Source organism: Calidris pugnax, unplaced genomic scaffold, assembly GCF_001431845.1.
Source record: "Calidris pugnax isolate Ruff unplaced genomic scaffold, ASM143184v1 scaffold27, whole genome shotgun sequence".
Lineage (NCBI taxonomy): Eukaryota > Metazoa > Chordata > Aves > Charadriiformes > Scolopacidae > Calidris > Calidris pugnax.
The window spans coordinates 12,508,816-12,527,620 of record NW_015090893.1 but is presented as its reverse complement, the minus strand read 5'-3'; the positions used below and the strand labels follow the sequence as shown (position 1 = coordinate 12,527,620).

Below are 18,805 nucleotides of genomic sequence, written 5' to 3'. Positions count from 1 at the left end.
GTGCGTGTGTGCTGGCTCAGACACCAAGAAGGGGCTCCTGCCACCTAGTCCTCCCCCCCGCACAGGGCCAGCAGAGCCTTGCGGTAGTCGCCGGAGGTGTCCTTCTGCAAGAGGGAGACCCATGTCAGAGAGCTGCTGGCTGATGCCTACCCCATGGAAGCCCAGTTCAGGGCCCTTGGCCACCTCACAGGCATCCACACAGCAGTGGAAGATGTTGGCACATCCCCTCTACAGCCAGACCTGCCCACACCAGGGCTGTTTGGGGCAGGTTCTCCCTCCCCAGGTGATGCTCAGCCCTTTATGGCACTCATGACAGTGCTCATGGCTTGGGTCCCCACAGGGCTAATGGCCAGAGCTCAGCCAGCCAAAAATCCCTAGGAGGGATGCCCAGGTCCCCTCACCTCGATCATGTGGTGCAGGGATTTGTCAAACAGGTCCATGAACTCGCCCCGGATGTTGAGAAGGTCGATCTCGCTCCGAGAAATCATGATCCGAGTGAGGGTCCTCTCATCCGTGCCAGCGCCCTGCAAAAGGAGAGCTTGAACAAATAACCCTCAAGGGACTGGGGTCCATCTCCAGCACAGGCCAAGCTGGGGACTGGATCCAGAGGAACATGATCAGAAGGATGGAGCACCTCTGCTGGGAGAGCAGGCTGAAGGAGCTGGGGTTATTCAGCCTGGAGAAGAGAAGGTGCTGGGGAGACCTTATAGCATCCTTTCAGTACTTAAAGGGGCTTATAAGAAAGATGGGGACAGACTTTTTAGCAGGACCTGTTGCAGTAGGACAAGGAGTAATGGTTTTAAACTAAGAGACAGATTCAGACTAGATACAAGGAAGAAGCTTTTTACAGTGAGGGTGGTGAAACACTGTGAACAGGTTGCCTGGAGAGGTGGTAGATGTCCCATCCCTGGAAACATCCAAGGTCAGGTTGGACAGGGCTCTGAGCAACCTGATCAAGTTGAAGATGTCCCTGCTCATGGCAGGGGGGTTGGACTAGGTGATGAAAGCTGATGCAGTATTGGTTTGAGCTCAGCCTTGCCCTGCTCCCTCAGGGGCCAAATCCCATCACTGCTGTAGGCTTATATCAGAGAATCCCAAAAGGTGTTTGCCCACCATAGCCTCCTCCCTCAGCCCAACCCCAGGAGAACCCGTCTGCACCTTCATGGATTTGTAGAGCTTGTCAGCGAAGAAGGCTGGCTTGTTCTTCACGCTTCGGACTGCAAGGAAAGGAGAGAAAATGGGCTCCTGGCTCAGAGCACCCAGGGGACACAGCGCAGTGAGGAGCTATGCCACCCATTTTGCCACCAGCTGCAAACCCTCCTGGGTACAAGGGTGCAGGCTTGGCCCCATAAGACACCCCATAAATGCTCCAACCCTACACCACACTGGAGTTCTCCATGGCACAAAGGCAGCAAGAATCTGCCCTCGGGTTCCCTTGGCAGAGGCAGGTGAAGGGGCTGCCTGCCTTCTGGGGATCCCAGCCCCAAGGGTTCACCCGCTGGGCACTGACCGATGGCCAAGAAGGCGTCCCTCACATCTCCTGACATCCGCTTCCTGATGGCGTGCTCCACATCATGGTTGGTCATTTTGATAAACTCCTGAAACACTGGGAAGGGAAAAGAGAAGAAGGTCCCCCCCCCCGAGCCACTCCATCCCAGCCCTGGGCACCCAGGAGAACCTGAACCTCAACCACGGAGACTTCTGTCCAGGTGGGATCAGAGCAGGCTTGGGTGACCTCAACCAGCCATCCCAAATGCCATCTGCTCCCACCACTGGGGAAACAGGGCCACCCCAGCCTCCTGCTGCCCAGGAGTAGACATGGTCCTACCTCTGCGGAGGTGGGGGTAGCTGCGGGTGCAGAGGATGCTGAGGAAGCGGGTCTCCAGGGAGTCACTGGAGTCGTTGCTGGAGACATCAGCAAGTTTCTGAAAGAGAGAGCAATCAATAGTGAAGAGGGAGGCAGGGGGACGGACATAGCAGAGAGGGGTAAAGATGTCAAACAGCTCTTCCTGGGACAGCCAGTCCTGAACACCCTCTTGCAAAGGCGGTGGCCTCTTATCAGCAGAAAAATAGCTTCTTTTAGCCAAAAAAGGCTTTTTCTGTGCACGGGTGTGAAGGTGCACAGCTGCACGCCCACACATTACCTCTGAGAAAAGATGTTTTCGAGTGTTTATGAAAAAAAAGCTTTGTAATGCTCATGGTTAAGACTTTTTTTCTTTTTTTTTTTTTGTCCTATGGGGAGATTGTTTTGGGAGTGACCAACATTGAGTGGGAAATTCAGAGCTGCCAGACACAGGAGCCACCCTCCACCCTGGGCTGCACAGTGATTGCCCATGGCTCAGAGGGCTGCCACCCCTGTTGTGGGGCTCAGTTGGGGGGCTATACTCATCAAACCTCAGGCTATTGCAGTAGGAAGTCTCCCTTTCCCCAAATTCCCACTTTTGGTGAGCCAGGGAAGTCAACCCTGGGTTCCACATGTCCAGGAACGTGGGAGCTGCATGCAGGCAGTGGGCAGGGTTGGTCCCCAGCCCTCCCAAGGGCAGGAAGGTGGCTTTCCTTCTCTCCTGCCTTCCCCCCTCCCATCCCAGTGCTGCAGGGAAACATCCTCGTGCAGGTCCCATCCATCCCCTTGCCACCCCATCATGCAAGGGGTGAAGCCCCAAGCAAGCAAGCATGGCCAAAGGAGTCCCAGCACATGGGGCTGCTCCCCCCAGCCCTGCATCCGAGGACCCCAGCATCCCCTCAAACATGCAGAAGGCTGAGGAGCAAAGGGGTGGGCACTCACCAGGGTCTCAGCAACAACCTGGTGGAGAGAAAGAGAGAGACAGGAAGACAACAGGGTCAGAAGGTGCTTCTCAACCTTTATCCTTTCCTGACGAAGCGAGGGAAGTATGGCAAAATCCCCTAAAATCTCCAGCTGTCTCCAGCTCCCCTGCTTCCCCACAGATGGGGAGGATCTTAGGACCTATATCCTCCTCCAGTTTGGCCTCTACACCACTACCTGGGATGAGGGGGTGATCTTTGGCCAAGCAAAGCCAATCCCCCCACCCCGGGGGCTTAGGTACCAGCCCGTTGCTCCTTGGGGAGCATCCCTGCCTGCTCCCCAGCATCCTGCCCATCTCTGCCGGGTGCGGGCAGGGAGAGGAGGAGAAGGGCAGCTTTGCTGACAAAATCCAGCGCGATGCCAGGCCAGCTGCCACCCGGCGGGCTCGTCCCCTGTGTTTGTCACCCCCTGGCTCTCTCTTTCTCTGCAGCAGGTCGAGGCGAGCGGCAGCGCTATGCGGGGGGGGGATGCGGGCAGCGCAGCATCCGCTCCCTCTGCCGGCAGCGGCCCCGACGGGAGAGCTCTGTGTCTGCTGCCACCGACAGGCCTTGGAGCGAGCGGTGCTGGGGTGGGACAGCCAAGAGGAGTCTGGGTTTGGCCCCACACTGAGCTTTCCCGTCCCCTTTCAGAAGAGGTTTGGCCCAAAAGAGCAAGGAGGCCAAGGCGCACAAGCCCGAGGGTCATGGCTCTCCTGGGACCAGGAGCTGGGACAGCCAAGATGGAACCTGGGTTTGGCCCCACATTGAGCTTTCCCATCCCCTTTCAGAAGAGGTTTGGCCCGAAAGAGCAAGGCAAACAAGCCTGAGGGTCATGGCTCTCCCGGGACCGGGAGCTGAGCCAGGCAATGGGGTCCCAGCACCCCCCCGCACCATTTCGCAGCCTTCTCCCTCCAGTCCTGGCTCAACACAGCCCAGTAAAGATGAGGCAATGGTTTGGGGACTGGGGTTGTCATCCCCACTGTCAACCCCACTGGGGTTGTCATCCCCACTCCCCATCCCCACTGGGTGAAAAGCAGCCTCGGCTTCAGGGCTGTCTCCCATGCACAACACAAACTCCTGCAGACCAGCCCAAAGCTGCCTTTGAAGCTCAAGTGCCAAATTTCAGCACTGGTGTGTGTGTTACCGGACCCCAAAGTGGCAGCTCTGCCCAAGAAATGGTCCAGTCCATGGTTGGGAGCTCCCCAGGGCTGGCCCCAAGTGCTGCTCTCATGGTTTGCAGCTTCCCATGGAGCAGAAGAGCCCAAGGCTGCAGAAACCAGGCCTGGGGGCTTTATCTCCAAAGGTGTCACATCACCTGGCATCTCCCTTTGCACCTTACAGAGATCCTGCCCCAGGATCCTTCCCTGAGGATGCCATTTCCAGACCAGGGGGTGCAACATCCTCATTTTTGTTACACACAGCCTGTAACGATGCTGCTGGTGTCATTCTCACCTTGGCATCTTCGTGCGCCTGTGTGAGGTTCTCTGGTCCTTCGTCACGGTTACCCTGTGGTTAAACACAAAAATCGTGGAGCTGGGGAGAGGACATCTCCCAGGAGAGCTCCAACAAGGGGGTGGCAGACAGGGTCCAGCAGAGCTCCCAGCCAGGGATGTTTTCTCCATAGCCACATCCTCGCAGACACCCACCAGGGAGGAGACAATCCCCAGCAAGGGAGCTGCCCTTACCAGAGCCAGGGAGACCAGAATTCTCTTGAAATGCCCCGATGTGTCAGAGCTCAGGTCATCTTCCAGGCGCTTGTGGTAGGCTGTGGAGAAAGGGGACAGCTGAGACCTACACTCTCCTGCAGCTCTGCTTCTCACCCACCGGTGCCTGTTGTGCCCCTGGATCCCCACGGACGGTGGTGACTATCTTCCAACTTCTACATGGCTGGAGCAGATGCCCCCACCTGCTATTTTTTAGGCCCAGGGATCAGCCCAGCAGCTCTAAAGCCCTGGACACAAGCACAGCCTCTTGCTCCAGGTGCTCCCGAAGGAAAGGGGTCATTGCAAAAGAGCCCTCAGGGAAGAAGAGATTGGTGGCAGAGCTGGTGTCATGTCACCGTGACATGGAGAGAGGCCAGGACCTGCACTCTGCTGGGGGTGACCAGCCACAGAGCCACCTATTTAGAACCAGGGGGTGTCTGGGAGAGAAGAGGCTGGGGATTTGACCTGGAGCTTGCAGCACTTGTTCCCCAGGGAGAAGAGGGCACGGATGGAAGGGAAAGGGAAGTGTGTGGTCTGGAGGTGTGAGAAAGCACAGGATGGATTTGAAGGCTCCTGCCAGCCTCATCCAAGGATTCTACTGCTCTTTAATAAGGTGTTGGACCTGGGGAAGAGCTGTTCTTGCCTAGAAGGACTAGTGGACCTTTACAGCACCAAGCCCTGGACGCAATCCAAAGACAATTGTACCCCGGGCTCTAGAAAGGGCCTCGTACAGCATTAAACTTGATCCGTGCCCAGGACCTGGGTGCTGCCCCCATCCCTCCCGTGCCGTACCTTCCTGATAAGCATCGTTGATAGCTGCGATCTCCTGGTTGTTCCGCGTGGCCATGATTTCGATGAGGACGCTCTCATCTGTGCCGGCCCCCTGGAAGAGAGCAGCATGGGGGGGTGCTGAGGGTGCCAGCACCGGATGGGGACATTGTGGCATCACCCCACCAGTGCCAGGCAAGGAGGGGCTGCTCTAACCTCAGGGCTACCACATGCCCAAAGTCCATGTCCCCATGGGCTGGTAGGAATCAACATGAAAGTGTCCAAGAGTGCTGCCAGTGGGGTCCCAACTGATGTGACTGGTGCATAGTGCTACACACTACTGGTTTGCCTCTACCCTCACTCTCCTGTGCCTGCTTGTGCCAAGGGCACTGCTCCTGCTGCAATGTGGGGGTGCTCTGTAAAACGGTGGGAGGGCCTCTTGAAAGGCTTTGTATATGTCCTGGGTTGCAAAGAGGCCAAACTAGGCTTCTGGTGGGTCTTGAGTACAAACCAGGTCTTTACCCTGGTGCTTTCTGCTCTGCTTTCCTTCCATGTAGGAGACGAGAGCTTGGAGGGGTGTGAAGCTGGGGTGCACTCACAGCCCTGGGCCACCAGCAGTGTGGGTACAACCAGAGAGAAAACCTCCTGGTCCTCACGTGCTGAAAGCCAGTCCCACCAGTTGTGGCAGTTACCTCCACAGCTTTCTTCAGCTGCTTGGCATCGTACTGCGCCGGTGTCAGCATCAGCCCCAGGATCAGCTTTGCCAGGCTGCCCGACAGCTCGGACTTCAGGTCTGCCATCAGGTCCTGCAAGAACATTTGGGGGTTCAGTCCCCGGCTCCTTCCTCAGGGATGGACCAGCTGAGGCAACATCCGTGAGAAAATGGGAGGAGAGTGTGGAGGTGGGAGACGTCTGGGGAAGACCCTTGGGGTGGTTTAAGGTGTCATTTTGGGGGGGTGGCTCTGGGGAGATCCTGGCTCTGGAGTCCTCTGTGCGGGACTGAGGATGGGTGAAGCGAAGGGGAAGGGATGCCCTCCCCTCAGGTTGGAAACCCTCCCCAGAACAGGAGGCTGGTTGACAACTTGGTTGTCCTTTGGAGAGTCACGACGAGCAAATTGGGATGCCCTGGCTGCCCAGTGCTCCCTGGGCAGGGTTTCTTTTGGCGAGGGGCAGATGTCCAACATTTGGGGGTTCAGTCCCCGGCTCCTTCCTCAGGGATGGACCAGCTGAGGCAACATCAGGGAGAAAATGGGAGGAGAGTGTGGAGGTGGGAGACGTCTGGGGCTGGCAGTACCCGGCCGTAGTGGGCCTTGTAAGCCTTTAGGATCTGCTGCCTCTGGGCGTTGCTCCTCTGTGTCAGCACCTCGATGATGGCCCCTTCGTCCGTGCCTGCAATGACAGCAGTCGTGCTGGGGAGAGCCAAGGGGGCCAGCAGAGCCACACCATGTCACCCCTAACTGCTGGGATATCGCTGTCCCCCCCTGTAATAAGGAGATGGGGAAGAGGGAGCCTCCCATGGGTCCAAAACCGGCTCTTTCAGCCAGCCCTGTGTAGCTCAGGGTGGTTTTTCTGCCCCAGGAGCTGTTGAGGAGCATCAGGAAGGGGTTGGACACGTGGTCCCCGCTTACCCAGGCCCTTCATCGCCTTCCTCAGCACCTGCGCGTCCCCATCATCGTAGAAGTTTCCTGCAGGCTGCACGGTTCCTCGCAGCTGTGGAGGCACAGAGGGGTTTGGGTTCATCCCTTGAGCTGGGTGGGATGGAGGGAGGGATGGGGAGAGGGAGGGAAGGTGCCACCCGGCAAGCTGAGGCCAAAGCAGGTCATGTGTTAGTGCAAGCACCTGGGGCTCAGTGAGGATGTCCCCACCACTGTCACCCCTTCCGTCGAGGGGCAAACCACAGCCAGGCCAGCAGAGAGAGGGGAGAAGAGAGCAACAGAGGGTCCCTGGAGTCTTGGTGTCCTGCTAGGTGTTACACTCGCCTACCCTAGCTCTGGGACACCTCGGCCAAGGCTGGCCACACCAGCTGAGAGCCAGAAGAGAAGTCACTGAAAGGGTGCCTGCTCCTGCCCTGTAGTTCTGTGCTCCTGTGTCCTTACAGCTCCCAGCACATCTCCATCCTCCATGTGCTTGGAGGGCTCAGGGCGCCTTTTCTGCACCCCCCAAAGCACCCTTTTGTAGGTGTCCCCAGCTGCATGCAGTGTCCTGGGCTCTCCATGGACTTGGCTGCGCCCTGGCCTGAGGGTGGGCTGCCCCAGGGAGCAGGAGGTCTCTGGTGGGCACCAGAGCCAGGGCTGTGTGTGATGCACTGCAGACATGCAGGGTCCTCTGCCCCCAGGGTTAGTGGAGCCCACGGAGGTGGTGGTCAGCTCTGCCAAGGTTACGTCCCACCAACTTTGTGCCCCAAAACCGGAGAGAATGGCGTCGAGAGAAGCCGTAGAGTGAGAGACAGAGCGGAGCTGCGGGGCTGGCCGTGCCCCGTGGCAGAGAGGAGCAGCCAGGGGTCCCAAGCTGGCGGGGAGCAGACAGAGGGGTACGGGGGGGATCTGAGGGGGGAGTGCTGACCTCTACTTTGGCCACCGCGCTAAGCTCCCACATCCGATAGGCCACCTGCGCCGCCTCGGGGAAGAACTCACCTGCGGCACTGCAATGGGAGGGCAAGGACAGGGGACAGTGAGCCGTGGGGGTCCCACACCCTGTCCTGCCCCTCTACAAGGGATGTTTTGTACCCATCAGGTGCTGGAACCCGGTGCTTGCTGTGGGGCTGGGTGGGAATGGGGGGAAGCGGGTGATGAAGCCCAACCGCCCCCACCGGAGCATCCTCCCCTCCAGGTGTTTGTCTCTGCCACGTGCCAAGAAGGGACCATGGCATGGTGGTTGGCCATGCAGAGGGGCCGCAGGGCCCCCCTGTCACGAGCTGCTGTCACTGAGGGTGCTGCCAGTCCAGGTGCTCCACCAGGTTCTGACCCAGTCGTTTGTACCCAGCACCGAGGGGATGGAAAGGGGTGGACAGAGGGAGGGTGACAGATGCTCTTACTCATCGTCGCCTCCACACAGCTTCAGCAGGGCCTTCTCGTTTGTACCCAGCACCGAGGGGATGGAAAGGGATGGACAGAGGGAGGGTGACAGATGCTCTTACTCATCGTCGCCTCCGCACAGCTTCAGCAGGGCCTTCTTGTACTCCCCGGAGGTGTCCTCCTGCAAGGACAGATGGAGATGGAGGACTCTGCAGCAGGGAGGGTGAAGATGGTGCCATGGGTGGGGGCACGGAGAGGGGTCTTCTTGAGCCTTGTCCTCAGAGATGGACACCCAGCACAGGGTGGCTGGGGAAGGGTCTCAGTCCTCTCACAGGCAGTGGCAGCATGAAGATGACAGCACCAGGAGCTGTGAGGAGGGTGACTGAGGACCCCCAGCACTTACCTTTATCATGTTGTAGAGAGATTTCTCATACTTGGTCCTGAACACTTCCCGGATGTCCAGCATGTCGATCTCGCTGCGGGACACCATGATGCGGATCAGCGTGTTGTCTCTTGTGCCCAGTCCCTGCAATGGAAGAGCCCCCACGTCAAGCCTGGGGTGACCAAGCAACCCCGCTCAGCCCATCGCATCTGGGACGCTCTATCAGATTTCTACCCAACCTTGGGTCTGAGGGAATAACTCCTTTGGAGGGAAGAGCGGAGACCCCAGGTCACATCGGTCCTGTCTTCATGGACCTGCATCACCTGCCCTCCAGCAGCACCCTGTGGGCAAGGGGACCCCTCCTCTGGGGACCCCCTGGAGAAGGGGCGATCCACTCACCTTCATGGCCTTGTAGAGCCTCTCAGCAAAATACTCTGCCGTGCTTCTGACGCACTTCACTGTGGGGAAATTGAGGCATGGTGAGGGATGCTGGCACCCAGCTCCACCAGTGCCCCCAGCCCCTGAGCACCCGTGCCCCTTGGGCATCACATTTAGCATCCCCACCTGCCCTGAAGGAGCCTCCCTGAAACGAGGTACAGCCCCAACCCCAACCCTTCTGGCTCCTGTGTTGCAGCTCCCCCCACACAGGGGCTGACTTACCCACAGCCAGCATCAGCTTCTCAAAGTCTCCAGAGAGCTCTCCCCGGATGCTCCTCTCGATCGGCTTCCCAGCAATCTTCAGGTACTCATCAAAGACTGTGGGATGAGAGCGAGATGATGCCTGGAGAAGCTGCCAAGATACCTTCAAGCCCAACCCTGAGCTCGCAGGAGATGCTCACCCAGGCGGAGGTGCTGCTTGCTTCGCCGGCCAAGGATGTAGATGAACTGGGCCTCGTCTGTGCCCCATTTCAGCTCACCAGCTTCTAACAGGTCCTTGTGGGATGGGCAAGGAGACAGAGCCCAAGTCAGGGTGCTGCTCACATGGGGCTCTGCTCAAGCACAGGCACTCTTGGTGCTCCCCTAGCATTTGCAGGCCAAGGTCCTGATGGTCCCAGTGCCACCAGACCCCTCCTGCCTGGATGCCACCTCTACCAGTGACCTGCCAAGCCTCACCTTGGCATCCTGCTCCACCAGGTCCTCACTCACAACATCGTCTTCCTCCCTGCTGCCCTGTGAGACAGAGATGGGCTTAGCCCTGCTGGGCACAGGCACCCTCAATCTATGGACACTGGACAGATGGACATACCTGAAGCAGAACAACGAGCATCTTCTTGAAGTGGCCAGATGTGTCTCCAACGATGTCAGCCTCCAGGTCTCTCTCATAAGCTGGTGGAAGAGGGAGAGGTCAGGGCCTGGAGAGCTGGATCCCCTCACCTCTGCCCCTTGTCCTGGAGCAATGGGACACAGGACAGCAGCCCCTGCCCTTCCTCAGCCCTCACCGTCTTTGTAGGCAGCCACCAGGTCGTGGATCTCCTTGTTGGTGCGGGAGGCGAGGATCTCAATGAGGCACTTCTCATCTGTGCCGATGCCCTACGAGAAGAGATGCAGCCCTGTGAGCAGCGGGGACAGCCATGGTGTCCTCAAGGGAGCCCAGGAGAAGTGGGCCTGCCCATCCCTTACCGCAATGGCATCTTTGATCTCCTTGGCGTCGCTGTAAGCTGGGGGCCGCATCAGGCTCACGATCAGCCGCTCAAACTTCCCTGTCAGCTCATACTTGAGGTCTGCGATGAGGTCCTGATGGAAGGGGAGAAAGAGAATGGGGGACACTTTGCTCCACAGCATCTCTGAGTGGGTCCAGGGAGCGGTGGGTCCCTGTGTGGGCTGGTTGGTGGCAGCCACGGCCACCTACATCTGCAGGGGGGGCATGGGCTAAGGGGTGTCTCTGCCATTACCTTCCCGTAGAGGGACTTGTAGGCTTGGCAGATCTCCACTCGCTGCTTGTTGCTTCTGGACGTGATAAGGTCAAGGATGGCCTCCTTGTCGCTGCCTGCAGGGAGAGCCAGGAGTCACATTTAGTCCCACGGCTGGGTCTTACCCACCATGGCTGGGATCATCATAGTCATCCTGCCGTGCCCAAAGCTGCTTCTAACTTGTACCCGCCATGGCTGGGCTCATCATAGTCATCCTGCTGTGCCCAAAGCTGCTTCCAACTCAGGGCTGGGAGGAGAAGCAGAGCTGAGCTGGCTCCAGGGAGGGAAGGGGAGCCAGGAGAGGTCCTGGCATGCTGCTAAAGCAGACAAGCAGCTGAGAGGGGAGGCAATACAGGATGTCCAGCCATGTAAGGGTCAACTGAAGGAACAGAGGACATCAGGGTGATCCCAGGATAACAGTCCAGAGATGCATCCTTACCAAATCCCTTCATGGCATTGTACAAGGCCTCCGCATCCTGGCTGGCATCAAAGCCTGGGAATTCCTTCACCGACCCTCTGTAGACCTAGGGGAAAAGGAAGGGAGAAGGTGAAAGGGGAAGAGGGGAAGGATTAGCCCCCGGTGGGATGGGAGAAGGAGAAGTTGAAGCTGAGTGGGACCGGGGTGAGTTCCGCTGCTGCTTGAGCTGCCCAAAGGCAAAGTTCGGCCTCAAACATAAACGCTTGTTCTTCTCCTCGGTTGTTTTCTTTCCTGTTTGCTCTCCCCACTGTGCAAACAGTTTGTGCGCAGGCTCCCTGCAGCACCAGCCTTCCCCCCTGTCCCGCTGCCATGGCTCTCCCTTTGCTGCGTGTGCCCCGTGGTTAAGCTGGATACAACCCTCTCCGCCGTGCCAGCAAGAACTGGGGGCTCAAAGGGAGGTTTCTTGTGTTCCCAGCTCCATCTGGGGGGTTGAGCAGGAAAAGGGGAGACCCCAGGGGAGGGTTGGACACCCTGAAGGCAGGGGAAGGAGTGGAAGGATGGGGAAATCCCTCTGCAACACAGCTGGGCGGAAGGGAGTTATGGGATGATGAAGGAAGTCCTCTTCCTACCGCCTGTTGTGAGCAGGGAAACCCTCCGGATGCTGAGGATGTCCAAACTCTGCATGGCCTCCAAGCAAGGAGACATGTTTACAGGCACAAAATCATTGTGGGCCACGAAGCAGAAAGCTGAGCCGGGGCTCTGAGCTGTGTCAGCACCCTGGGAAACTCTGAGCATCCTCCCTTGGCTCTGCTTGTACCATGTGCCAGCTGGGGGCAAACATCTCCCAGGGTTTGCTTGCTCTCTCAGGATCTGCTGCAGGGCTTGTTTAAAATTCCCAAGAGCTGTATGAGTGCCCAGGGCTGTTGCCAGCGTGGGCATCTGTGATTCTATGATCTGCAGCCGGATGTCAGCACCCTGGGAAACTCTGAGCATCCTCCCTTGGCTCTGCTTGTACCATGTGCCAGCTGGGGGCAAACACCTCCCAGGGTTTGCCTGCTCTCTCAGGATCTGCTGCAGGGCTCGTTTAAAATTCCCAAGAGCTGTATAAGTGCCCAGGGCTGTTGCCAGAGTGGGCATCTGTGATTCTATGATCTGCAGCCGGACATGTGCCCAGAGAAGATGGGCAGCAGGCAGTGTCAGCATCCCTGACCCAGCAAGTGCCTCCAGGATTGAACCCAAGGGGATGGACACAGGGTGACTCTGTACCCATCACTCCAGCACAACAGCAGCACTGTGCATCTCACACAGCTGGCCTCTGCACCCCCGTTTTCCAGCCAGGAACCAGTCCAGGCTGGGGACATCCTCTCGGGAGGAGCTGCTGGCACTGGTGTCCCACGTGGTGGGGACCAGGTCTGGCAAGAGGAGACGCTGCCCTTCGAGGGAGCCGGGGCGAGAGTGGGGACAGATCGTGTTGCAGGTGATTCATCCGGAGAGCTGGATTTAGCCCTGCTTCCCGGCAGCTCCCGGACCCTCCTCTGTGAGCTGCTGCCCACACATGTGCCTTGCAGAGATATAAATAAGGAGTCACAGGGCAAAGGAGGTGCCCGGCGGCAGCAGGAGGGGATGGAGGTGGCTGGAAGGTGCTGGGGTCGCATGGGCGGCGATGGGGAGACAAGATGTCGGCCCATGGTTAAATGGGGAGGAGGAGGGGGCTGCATTCCTGTCCGCTGAGCCATCAAAGCACGAGCTGCCACGGCAGGGACAAGGGAAACTGAGGCAGGAGCTCAGCACCGTGCATCACCCCACGCTCCCTGTCCCAGGGAGGGGCAGAAACATCGCTCGGGGTCGGGGCATCCAGCATCCTGCCTACTGCGACCACCTCTCACCCCCCCTTTCTGTCCCTGCTTTGGCTGCCGGGGCCCCCCGCCTCCCCTCCTCCAGCCTCTGAGTCATCCCGGCCTGTCTGGGACCTCCCGGCTAAAAATAAGCCAGGCTGGAGCCGGGGAGGGTTGGAGGCAAAATTCCCAGCGTGGTTTCTCTCTTTCCCACCACACAGCTGCTGGGGGTCTTGGACCCCCAATAGGGGTGATGCTCACCCGTGCTGTGGGGACAAGGGAAACTGAGGCAGGAGCTCAGCACCGTGCATCACCCCACGCTCCCTGTCCCAGGGAGGGGCAGAAACATCGCTCGGGGTGGGGGGATCCAGCATCCTGCCCACTGCGCCCTCCTCACACCCCCCCTTTCTGTCCCTGCTTCGGCTGCCAGGGCCCCCCGCCTCCCCTCCTCCAGCCTCTGAGTCATCCCAGCCTGTCTGGGACCTCCCGGCTAAAAATAAGCCAGGCTGGAGCCGGGGAGGGTTGGAAGCAAAATTCCCAGCGTGGTTTCTCTCTTTCCCACCGCACAGCTGCTGGGGGTCTTGGACCCCCAATAGGGGTGATGCTCACCCGTGCTGTGCCTCAGTTTCCCCACCCAGAGGCAACCACCCCCTCAGCTGGGCGGGAAGGCGTGGGTAATTAGGCTTGAGGCAATGATTATTTGATTTCTGCAGGGAAGGGAAAGCAGAGAGCGGTGGAGAAGGGAGGCTCTGGGCTTGGGCTCCTCCCCTGCCTGGCACGCTGCAGGCAGGCTGTACCCCCGCAGGCAGCCACAGCTGCCCACCGGGGAAGGGTTTTCCACCCACGCCGAGATGTTTTTGAGATGTTTTCCTGGCTGCCAGGCAGCACCTGCTCGCCCAGCTGCCACATTGCACCAGCCCCAGCTCCGAGGGGGGAAGAAATCCAGGCTGGGGAGGGGGAGAGAGGCCAAAGCAGGGCTGCACGCCATGTGGCGGGGCTCAGGAGGGATTTCTTTCCAGCAAAAGCCCAAATTCCCAGTGTAACGTCTCTTCTCCTCCCCATCCCGCTGTGGTCCCAGAAGGATTTTTGCTCCTCGCTGTCCCCGCTCTCCCAGCTCCCCGCCCCAGCACTTCCCACATCCAGACAGCGCTGGCTGGAGAGGCAGGAATGTAAACAGGCTCCGGGCAGCATCGCACCCCACGCACGTCCCCACCATCAGCCTTGCTGCGTGATGGAGATGCTCCCCAGGGTCTACCCAGTGGCAGGGACCCCCCCCACAGCACCCCCAGACCCCATCCCTGCAGCGTGCGGGTCACCCTTACCTTTCCTTGGGGTGCCATGGCTTCCCAAGCTGGAATTCACCAGAGGGAGGGCAAGAAGGAGCTGTAGGAGGGAAGAGAAAAGCCAACATGAGTCTCCACGGGCTGTGTTGGTCCAGGGAGGTTTAGCCCCCTCCCTTGGGCGCTGCCACCAGCCATGGCTGCGGTATGGTACCCGCAGGAGGACGATGGCTGGGTGATGCTGGGGATGCTCAGGGTGAGGGGCTTCACCAGCCACCCTGAAGTCACCAGAACTAAAGTCCTTTGGTGTCTGGCACCGAGTTGGGGGCCCCGTGGCCTGGAATCTGCAGAAACAGGCCCCTGTGTGCAGCTTCCTGCCAGTGCCGAGAGAAACGGGGAGGGGAAGAAAGTGCTGAATACGTGGAAATGGGCTGAGCATCCTCTGCCAGGCTGAGCCTCCTCACTGCACCCCCTGTTCTCTCCAGCCCCGGCACCATCCCCGGCACCATCCCTGGCACCAGCAGCTGCTGGGGATGCCCCGTTGCTGCTCAGTGCTGGGGCTGGGCAACCCCCCGCCAAGTCCCACCAGCTTGATCTGAGTTTCTGTGCAGGGAATCAGGGCCACCATCAGTCCCACGCAGCCGGCGGAGCCCAGGAAACACAGTCAGGTTTCCAGGGTAACTCACAGGTTGTTTTTTTAACACCAGCACCATTTATAGCTGCAACTCTCTGCGGTGTCAGGCTCTCCCCACCCACCCCCCGCCAGAGAAAGTCCCCAGACAGCAGGGTTTTCTCCAAGAAAGCTGAGGGAGGAAGAGAACCAGCTGGAAAATGGAGTGTGGCCATGAATGAACCGCTGAGCGTCAGCTGCTGAGCCCCAGCCATGAGGCACAGCCCTCCCTCCCTCCGCGACACGTTGCAGGAAAGCTGAAGGCGCAGTGGGGCCGCCCTGGGGGGGTTTCTACCCCCAGCCCGGCTCGGTTTCACGCCGTGGAGGGAGTTGTGGAAATCACATGAACCAACCCCCCCCACCACCACCCCCGGCTTGGCCCCCCATTCCTGCCAGAAGCAGCCGTGGAGGGGGACGCCCAGCCCCACGGCCGTGGGTGGCAGCCGGGTCACCCCACGCTTCTGTCACCCACGAGCATCCCGTGCCGAGGGGAGGAAGTTTTGCAGAAAAACCAGAGCTGCCATCACCTCCCCTTCCCGTTTCAGCTGGGGAGGCTGCAAGATTCAGCCGCCCTTCCCCGTGGCTCCTCCCCAGCGTGCCCTGTGCGCAGTGGGGCTGCACTGCGGCCGGCTGCTGGGTGGGTGCCAGGGGCTCCCAGCCCCACGCAGGCTTTTAATGCCACTCAGGAGGCCCTAGGTGAAGCTGTGTACCCTCCAGAGGACGGAGAAAGCCCTGCGTGGCGCAGCCCTCCTGCCTCCCTCCATCCGTAAGGCGGCTGAGCTGAGACCGCCCAACTCATCTCAGCAGTGGCGGCCACACCCAGTCCCCATCCTGTCCCTGCAGCGCCCTGTCCCTGTCCCCCAAATGCTGCTAACACCACCGCAGGGGCTGGGGGAGCAGCCCCAGCTCTTGCCCTGCCAGCAGGCAATGTGGGGAGGGTGCCCGGACAAACACACTGCATCCATGGGGCAGGCGGGGAAACCTGGGGGCTGCAGAGCCCGGGTGTGGGGATGTTCCTTCCCTCCCCCCAAAAAAAAGGATGGAGAGGTTTGGGATGGTGGGGTTCTCTGGGCAGAAAGTGCCATGAGAAACCCTAAATGATGTGCACAGCGTGTCCCCTTTGCAGAACAACACCCCCCCACACTCCATGGGGGGCAGGCGGGGAAACCTGGGGGCTGCAGAGCCCGGGCACAGGGATGTTCCTTCCCCCCCTCCTCCACCCCACCCCCAAAAAAGGATGGAGAGGTTTGGGATGGTGGGCTTCCCTGGGCAGAAAGTGCCATGAGAAGCCCTAAATGATGTGCACAGCGTGTCCCCTATGCAGAACAACACCCCCCCACACACCCTTGCCAAAAAAGCCTCTGTCCCCCCGCAGCGTGCACCCCACCAGCCCCTCCATGGCTTTGGGCTCAGGGGTTTCACCCCAAGAGCCCAGCAGATATTTTTTGCTGCCTCCTGGGGCTCTCCTGGCACGGCCACACATAGCAAAGGCCACGGCACACCCAGCACCCCATCGTCTCGCCCGTGGGGCGGAAAAGGAGCTTCACTGGGTTAAAAAAACCCCAAAAAAGCAGCATCTGTCCTTCCTGCGAGGCAAGGGATGTCCCCAGAGTCCCCTGCCACACCCCAGCGCTGAAAAGTCCCCCTGCCCCCTCCTGCACTTCTGGGGTGCCATAGGGTGCCTCTGCCTGTGCAAAACTCGCTGGGTACCAAACTGGGGGGGCATCCTCCCCACCTGAACCCCTGTGTGGAGGGATGGGTGCTCCCACGGCCACCCCAGCAGGGACAAAGGCACATCCCAGCATGACACGCACCCACGGGCCCCACAGCAGCGCCAGCACCCACCCCAAAAAAAGCATCCACCCCAAAAAAAGCAACCCCCCAAGGCTTTTGTTAAAAAGGGAGGGTTTTCCAGAAAAAGGAAAACAAGAATCCCCCCTTCAGCCACCCCTTGGAGAGAGTCTCTGCTGGCAGGGCTCACCGCCCGGCCACGGCTTTCCTCCCCCTCGCACACCACCCGGGTGGCTTTGCACAGCGGCAGTGTCCCCTTGCCCACCAGCACGGTCCCCCCCTCCTCCCCAAAATGCCAGCGGGCACTTACGAGTGGCACCGAGGCCTGTCCGGGTGGGCTAGCGGGAACACAGCCTTGGCCACCGCCGCCTCCGCCGCTCTCGGTGCGTACTTGTGGCCGTCCTTGGCGTGTGGTGCGTCCTCCCGGCGAGACGTCACCGCTCGCCAGCCCTCCGAGTCCCCGCCTGCCTTGGCACGGGGGTCAGGGCAACACTCCCAACCCCCCCAGAAACCTCAGCCCCTTGGGATTTTGGGGGGGATGTACCCGATGCCACCCGCAGAATCACCCTACCCCTGCCAAAGTGTGTGTGTTGGGGGGGTCACTTGGCAGAACCCCCCCCCCCGCTGCGTGTCTGGGGGCCGTGTGCCAGCGGTGGTGGCACACACAGCATGAAGAGATAACAGTGATTGCATTTCAGCTGCGGAAGTTTCACCCACTTCTATCTCTCTGGTTTCCTGGTGAAGACTGGGGTGTGGGGGTACCCCGCTGCCTCCCAGGCTTGTCCTGCTGCTGCCACCCCAACCCACACCAAATCACCCCCCCCTCCCCTGGACGTGGTTGGGAACTGACCATCCCAGACCCTCTGTAAAAGCCAAGGAGGGGAGGCTTTAACCGCCCCCCCCTCCCCAAACCTTCTTTGGGGGAAGGTGCTCACCAGGGCTCTGCAAGGACCATCTGTCCAGGGCAGGAGCTCACTGCACAGGCAGCTCACTGTCCCCCATCAATCTTCCCTCCTAATGCAGAGGGATGAGAAGAGCTCGCGGCACAGCAGTGGGTGGAGATGCAGGCTGAGATGTTCCTGGAAAGCTTCATCACTGCCTGCGGCACCCCAAGGCCATTCCCTTCCCCACCCAGGTGAACCCCGCTCCTTCTTTACCACCACCCTTTGCCCCAGCCAGCACAGAAGCCTCAGTAGGGCTGGAGGAGCCGGTGGGAACCCCCAGGAGCCACGGACAGTGGTGTCTGTGGTCTGGCTGACATCAGCAGGAACAAGTAACACCAAGGGGTGCCCTTGAGATATTGAAGGCTGCTGGCAGGTAACCCTTCAGGCATCTAAGCTTTGATGGCACCCACTGTCCAGAGCATCTCTGCAGAGCTGCAAGACTGAGATGCTCAGCCTTGCCTGTCCTAAGAGACACTGGTTTTGGGCAGCAGAGACCCCAGGCTAGGTGTGACATACCTGATAGCTGGCGTGCAGCCACAGGGTTGTGTTGTGTTCCATTCCCCACCCCAGGAGACCAGAAGCACCCTGGGAGCAGATGACCCTCGTGGCCGGCCACCACAAGCTGCTCCTTCCTGCCCTGTTGTTCCCTTGGGATAATGTTCCCTCGGGCTGCGTTGGTGTCTGGAGACCTTGTTCATGTGAGACTGCGTGGGTGACAAGCACGGCTTTGTTCACCCTGTGCTACAGTGCAGGACAACAACCCTGTTTCTCCTCCCGGTGCCCCTGGCTGTGCCATGGCGTACTGAGACCCCTGTCCCAGAAGGGCACCAGCTCAGAATCTCACAGGGTGTGCTGGGGACATGGGGCAGAGCAACCTTATGGTTAGAGCATAACCCCACACTTCAGGTGCTCTAGAGCCTTCCTTGCTTTATTCCTGCATTGCTGATATCCTCTTCTTCCTCTGCTCCTTAGAAGTTTCCATAGCACTAGAAAGCTAGAGGATGTGCTGGATTACATCATAGCCTACACACAACCTAAATGGCTTTTGTCCCCAAATACCATAAGCAGACTCAGCCTGCACATTACCTATAACATGATCAAATTTAGATCCTCACTCCAAAAATAGCCGTTCCCAGTCTTTTCTCAGAACCCAGGCTTGGTCCTCTTCTCACAAGGTGCTAAAGACCAACAAGATCACACCACAGCTTCCTACACATCCTCTCCCTCCTCTCAGCAACCCTACAGAACAGCTGTGCTGGGGCCTGAGGGCACTTATATGCCTTACTGC

At 59.4% G+C, this 18,805-nt stretch overlaps 1 protein-coding gene across 2 annotated transcripts; it reads right to left on the bottom strand.

Moving 5' to 3' along the window:
- ANXA6 (annexin A6) lies at positions 1-17,031 on the bottom strand. Of its 2 annotated transcripts, XM_014948208.1 has the most exons (26): positions 16,884-17,031; positions 14,155-14,215; positions 11,019-11,103; positions 10,562-10,656; positions 10,290-10,403; positions 10,109-10,199; positions 9,916-9,995; positions 9,783-9,839; positions 9,509-9,602; positions 9,330-9,425; positions 9,069-9,127; positions 8,691-8,813; positions 8,410-8,468; positions 7,836-7,914; positions 6,902-6,983; positions 6,568-6,662; positions 5,966-6,079; positions 5,298-5,388; positions 4,488-4,567; positions 4,255-4,308; positions 2,786-2,803; positions 1,829-1,925; positions 1,511-1,606; positions 1,159-1,217; positions 402-524; positions 1-104 (listed from the first exon to the last, which is right to left on the bottom strand). In XM_014948208.1, exons 2-26 carry the CDS (start codon positions 14,170-14,172, stop codon positions 45-47), a joined length of 2,019 nt encoding a protein of 672 aa, XP_014803694.1. In that variant the 5' UTR covers positions 14,173-14,215; positions 16,884-17,031; the 3' UTR covers positions 1-44. The 2 variants fall into 2 exon arrangements, with proteins under 2 accessions (XP_014803694.1, XP_014803695.1); XM_014948209.1 differs by lacking the exon at positions 2,786-2,803.
- Between the last annotated feature and the right edge of the window lie 1,774 nt (positions 17,032-18,805).